The sequence below is a fragment of the Diaphorina citri genome, unplaced genomic scaffold, assembly GCF_000475195.1.
Source record: "Diaphorina citri unplaced genomic scaffold, Diaci psyllid genome assembly version 1.1 scaffold719, whole genome shotgun sequence".
In the NCBI taxonomy this organism is placed as follows: domain Eukaryota; kingdom Metazoa; phylum Arthropoda; class Insecta; order Hemiptera; family Psyllidae; genus Diaphorina; species Diaphorina citri.
The window spans coordinates 5,410-11,096 of NW_007378152.1; the positions used below are offsets into that span (position 1 = coordinate 5,410).

Genomic DNA, 5,687 nt, shown 5'->3' on the forward strand with positions numbered 1-5,687 from the left:
AAGAATTAGTGGAGAAATTGGCTCGATTATACTCTGGTTGGGAAGAATTAGTGGGACACTCGGCTCTACCGTTTCCTCCTTGAGGAAGATTAGTGGAAGGATGGTATCCTGACTGGAAAGAGTTAGTGGAGGAATTAGCCTGATTATAGCCTGACTGACAAGAATTACTGGAGGAATCAGTCTGATTATATCCTAATTGGGACGGATTCAAGGTACTCTGTCCTGACTGGGAATGGGAGGAAGCAGAGTGCTGATGAGGTGTGCTTACTCCTGTGATGTGAATGGGGAAGCAATGAGACTTGGGAGAGCGTGGATTGTAATCGACGAGAAGATCCAGAGTCCTGAGGGAACACATAAGTCACAAAGGGTTTAAGAATATGGACCTGATTTAGCCTTCTTCACCTTTTCAGGTGTTAAGACGGGGTCAGTGTTTTTTGTCAGCCTCTCAATCAGCCCTGGGGTGATTGCTTTGGGCTGATATTTGATATTTAAAAAAAGAGTGGATGCCCTGCCCTTTACAGCTTTACACTCAGTCTTTGCTATTTTTTTTTTTTTTTGCAGGGAAAATTTCAGGCTGGTCCTCCCTGTTTAAACGTCCCCAGCTAAACAGTCTAAAGATATCAAGTACTCAGGCCAAAAAGTAGAAAAGAAGATCCCTACACAAATGCTCATTAATTTGAGTAGGTACACACCTGTCTACATTACTGTTGGTTTTAGGTTGGAATATACATTGCACAGTGTAGACTTTGTTCAGTTGAGATCTAGCTATGTAGTTCGGATCCAACATAAACTCCTCGCGGTTATCGTCCGGGATCCACAGTTTGAGGTTCAGGGGTTCGTTGGTCACGTTCTTCAGACTGATCTGTTGAGGGCCATGAACGCCATTTCTTGTGTTCCGAGGGTCATTTTCCGCGGTCTGATGATCATTCCGGTTGTTTTGAGGGTCATTTCTCACATTTTGAGGGTCATATCTCACGCTCCGATCACTGTATTTGGACGGAGAACTGCGCTGAGAAGACTTCTTACTGGAGTTCTTGGACGAGACTGAGGAGAAGAGAAAGAACGAAATCATTGCTATGGATTTGAACGCACAGGGTGCCAGGCCTGAAGGGTAGCGCGCTTGCCTGGACCAGCTTAGTCTGGCTGGGGGACTTTACACAGGGAGGTTTCCAGCCTGAAATTTCCCTTGCTAAAGACATAGAAAAGGTTGAGTGCGAAGGGCATCCACTCGTAAATTTTTTGTAGTCAAAACCAAATGTCAGCCCAAAGCAATCACCCTAGTTAGGGCTGATTGAGAGGCTGACGAAAAACGCCGATCCCGTCTGTACACGGGAAATGGTCATTTTCGCTGTTTCGAGGGTCTTTTCCGTTGTTATAAGAGTCACTAGGGAGACTGTGAGGGTCAATTTCTATGTTCTGATGGCCGTTTCCGTTCTTTCGAGGCTGATTTCCCATGTCATAAGGGTCATTTTCCTTGATATTACGGGCGTTTACGGGGTTCGGACGGGCATTTCCTGTGTTTTGATGGTGATTCATAATGTTCTGAGGGTCACGAGCTTGAGATTCGTACGCCACACTCCGAGGGGAGGATAAGCTGTAGGGATCACTGCATTTGGACGGGGAACTGCGCTGAGAAGACTTCTTACTGGAGTTCTTGGACGAGACTGAGGAGAAGAGAAAGAACGAAATCATTGCTATGGATTTGAACGCTGCATACTCAGGCGGGATTGGGCCAGACTAGGGCGGAGTGCTAGCTCTCCATCATCTGTCATAAGAGGGGAGGCACAAGAACACGGCAGTTAAAAAACATGGAGCAATGCATAAATTAGATTAGATTAGAATAGAATAGAATATACCTTGTTTATCCTGCTGGGATAGGACTGAAAAGTCCCTTTACTCCCGCAGTCTAACCAAGGTCTCTGATATTTTTACAGGTTATAGGTACATAGTCACGCCAACTCGTTTTAAGTAGGAAAAGGCTAGTAAGAAAAAGATGGGTAAATAGTTAATGCTTTCACTGTTCTACGATCTATGCAATACATGGTTGTATAAGTATTTGGAACAATAGGTAGGTAAATAAATTACAAATTATGAATAACAATATAACAAATGATGTTGCCTAAACATTGATTATTTTAGAAAAGAGCCCTTTGCTCCAGCAGGACTACTCTTATTGTGGTCAAATTCTCAATTACTGTCGAGGATGAAATTAAATACCCCCCGCCGGGTTCGAACTCACGCCTTCAGGCAAAAGCACCTTGAAGCCGTGTATGTTTTTAAACCCTTCACTTACCTAAGCCCATATCTTTCCATGGTTCATCCCGCTTGGTTGGGTTTGAATCCAGTTGTCGGCCGAAACTTGTGTCCCTCTCAGGTATCATATTATTCCACCGTTGACTAGACTCGCTGGAATGGAAAGGATAAATGAAACCATTGGTAAAACTGTGTCCACACATAGTCGATGCCCTCTATCAAATCTCTTCTTCTTCCTAGCCTTTTCCTATTTAAATAGGGTCGCCGTTTCTTGTCAGTCTCTTCCAGACAGCCCTATTGTGTACCTGTACCTCATGCCCTGTTAAATTTTTCTCACCCAGGTCTTTATTCACACAATTTTTCCACCTTTTCATCGGCCTACCTCGCCCTCCACTTCTTCCTATAGGTAATTATAAGGTCAATAGGGGAAAATGAAAACAGATCGCGTTGTTGTGTTGTTGTGTATACCCTTGAAAGTTCTAGCTTTTTAATACTAATTATAAGGTCTTTTCTAGCTCTGGTTCGTATAAGGTCTTACCTTTGCTAGGTCTGGTAACATCTTCCCTCAGATCACCCGAAGCATCACTTGAGTCCGAGTGCACCCTCAAGGTTTTGTCTTCACTTGAGTTCAAAGTAATGGTCATATTACCAAGAGGTGAGGCAGAGCGGGCTTTCTGAAATATAAAGCCGAGAACGAGATATTTGATTAGATGTCTTTATAACTGGGTTCTGGCGATTTTGTGTTAAACTAGGATCTAAATCTAAATCGATTCGTATAAGCTCAACCCGACCTTTAGGGCTGTTTGCAGCTACACCTAAGCTTCGGAGTGGGCTTTTTGTGTACCTACGTCCTATGTCCTATATGGTATATGGGAATATAACGCCAGCATAGTTAGCTTGAAAGATAGCGCATTTGCCTTGTAAGCGATAGGTCGCGGATTCGATTCCCCCCGGGGCGGACGCTCTACAAACACGTTTTTTTTTTATTTTTTTTTTTTACGAACGACACAAAATGTCCTGTATGTAGGCAATGCAATTTAAATGAGTGTTTCCACTACGCACGACACGATTTTTTTTTTCCGAACGACAAGCGAGGACGAGCTCTTACCTGCGATTTCAAACAGGCCTCGACATTCCCGATGGATTCCGAGCGACACCCGAAGTATTCCGAGGGCGCAAAGCTGCTGGCCCCGCCCAGCGAGGACCTCGGGGAGAACGAGCCGTCTCGCATCTCATTGGGCAGAAGGGGAATGGGGGCGTGGGTTCGAACCCAGGACTCGTAGTCAGCGTCTGCGCGCTCGGCGAGAAATTACTGGCCCCGCCCAGCGAGGACCTCGGGGAAAACGAGCCATCTCGCATCTCATTGGGCAGAAGGGGAATGGGGGCGTGGGTTCGAACCCAGGACTCGTAGTCAGCGTCTGCGCGCTCGGCGAGAAATTTGGACCCCGAAGTGTTGAATTCTTCCGAGAGGGCGCTGATGTTCGCCTGCTCCTGTTGGGCCTTGAGCCGAGAGAAACTGTCCTCGTTCGCTCTGGAAATAGAGACAGTGAAGGAATAATAGAGAAACTGTCCTCGTTCGCTCTGGAAATAGAGACAGTGAAGGAATAATAGAGAAACTGTCCTCGTTCGCTCTGGAAATAGAGACTGAAGGAATAATAGAGAAACTGTCCTCGTTCGCTCTGGAAATAGAGACAGTGAAGAGTTAATAGTGAAACTGTCCTCGTTCGCTCTGGAAATAGAGACAGTGAAGAGTTAAATAGTGAAACTGTCCTCGTTAGATCTGAAAATAGAGACAATAAAGGGTTAATAATTTCAATCTTTCTGATCAACCTCCTTGGTTAGGTGGGTATCGAAGTAGAGCCGTATTTTACTGCCTATGTTTGTGACTTTTTTTTTTTATTATTCAACCAAGGAGATATGAATTTTTAACTTCAACATCCTTACTGCCAAAGCATATTCCATGGTTAAACACCCCGCAGAAACCCATGTATTAAAACATCTCAACATGAGAGAGACACTTTACTTCTTGGATGGATTTTTTGTCATAAAAAAATATCAAAATTTCTCTGAGGCCCTCTTTCAGATAACGATTGAAATACATACCTCGTTGATCCGTGGAAGTAAATGTGGTCCTTAGTGAAAAAAAAAAAAAAAAAATCCGATAGGTACTTAATCAAATACAGCTCCTCGTTCGCTCTGGAAATAGAGACAGTGAAGAGTTAATAGTGAAACTGTCCTCGTTCGCTCTGGAAATAGATACAGTGAAGGAATAATAGTGAAACTGTCCTCGTTAGATCTGGAAATACTTACATGGAATTGGAACTTCATGATTGAGGTGTAGGAATATCAAACATTTCTCTAGAGTCTAGAGGGATCAGAGTGCAATAATCCATCGCTATTCTGTGCTTTCTCATTTAGACAGAGCTGAGCAAGGTGTCTATGTAGTTACTTGTTACTTACATGGAGTTGGAACTTCGTGATTGAGGTGTAGGAATATCGAACGTTTCTCTAGAGGGATCCTTTTGCTTCTGATCATTCAGCTTTGTGGGACCATTCTTATTTGAGGCTTTGATCTCATTGATCTTCTTCTGTAATGCACTGATCTCTGCAGCATCCTTTCTGGCAACTGCGGTGGTTTGTTTGCTTTTGGATGCCTTGGTCACAGGATGTTGAAGGAGCCTGGATGGAAAACATAAGCTGATGATTGAAGTTATCTGAAGTACATGAAAATGATTAAAACTTTACTTTGCAGAAAGGAATGAAGTCACGGCTGGGATTCAAACTACAGTCTACTGGTAATGTACCCAATAATTAAATTCCTATCATACTAAACTAGTTATTTGGACTTCTAGGATCATGAAAGCTTGATGGATAAGTTCAAAATGTCTGACTGATCTGCAGATTATTGAAAAACTTCCTCTAACATCACAGGATAAAGAATCTGGCCCCAAGTTCTGCTTGCTTCATTAAAAAAGGAAAACTTACTGAGTTTGCTTTGCTCGGTTCACAGACGAAGTGGCCAAGGGTTGCGGACTGTTTTCAAATGAAGATTCAAATACATGACCTCCTTGTGCACCGGGAGTTTTGCTTTTCTGACTCATGACATTAATTTACCACTTCAAAATTCATGCAGCCTGGAAACATTGTGATAAAAACACAAATATATTGATAATGGTTCTATATGACCAACAACAAAATGCTTTGATAGAAGGGAGAATATTCTCCCTTTTATCACTTCTCGTACTCGTCAGTAATATAAAACCTGATTTATCAACTGATAAAAGGTACTACCTTCCATCAGTGATAGAAGGGAGAATATTCTACCTTTTATCACTTCTTGTACTCGCCAGTAATATAAAACCATTAAGTAACAAAATGTTAGACAAATTACCCAAAGTTTGAAGGATCACCCTAGGACTGATTGAGATTGATCC

At 42.9% G+C, this 5,687-nt stretch overlaps 1 protein-coding gene across 1 annotated transcript in view; it reads right to left on the reverse strand.

Moving 5' to 3' along the window:
* The window catches only part of LOC103511483, a gene marked incomplete at its 3' end in the record, with an annotated part of 8,272 nt that extends 4,721 nt beyond the window's left edge, over positions 1 to 3,551 (reverse strand). The window contains exons 1-2 of the mRNA XM_008476205.2: positions 3,362 to 3,551; positions 2,792 to 2,927 (exon numbers count right to left, since the gene is read on the reverse strand). Coding sequence (XP_008474427.1) covers positions 2,792 to 2,927; positions 3,362 to 3,484 — 259 coding nt within the window. The remainder of the gene's footprint in view (positions 1 to 2,791; positions 2,928 to 3,361) is intronic.
* Between the last annotated feature and the right edge of the window lie 2,136 nt (positions 3,552 to 5,687).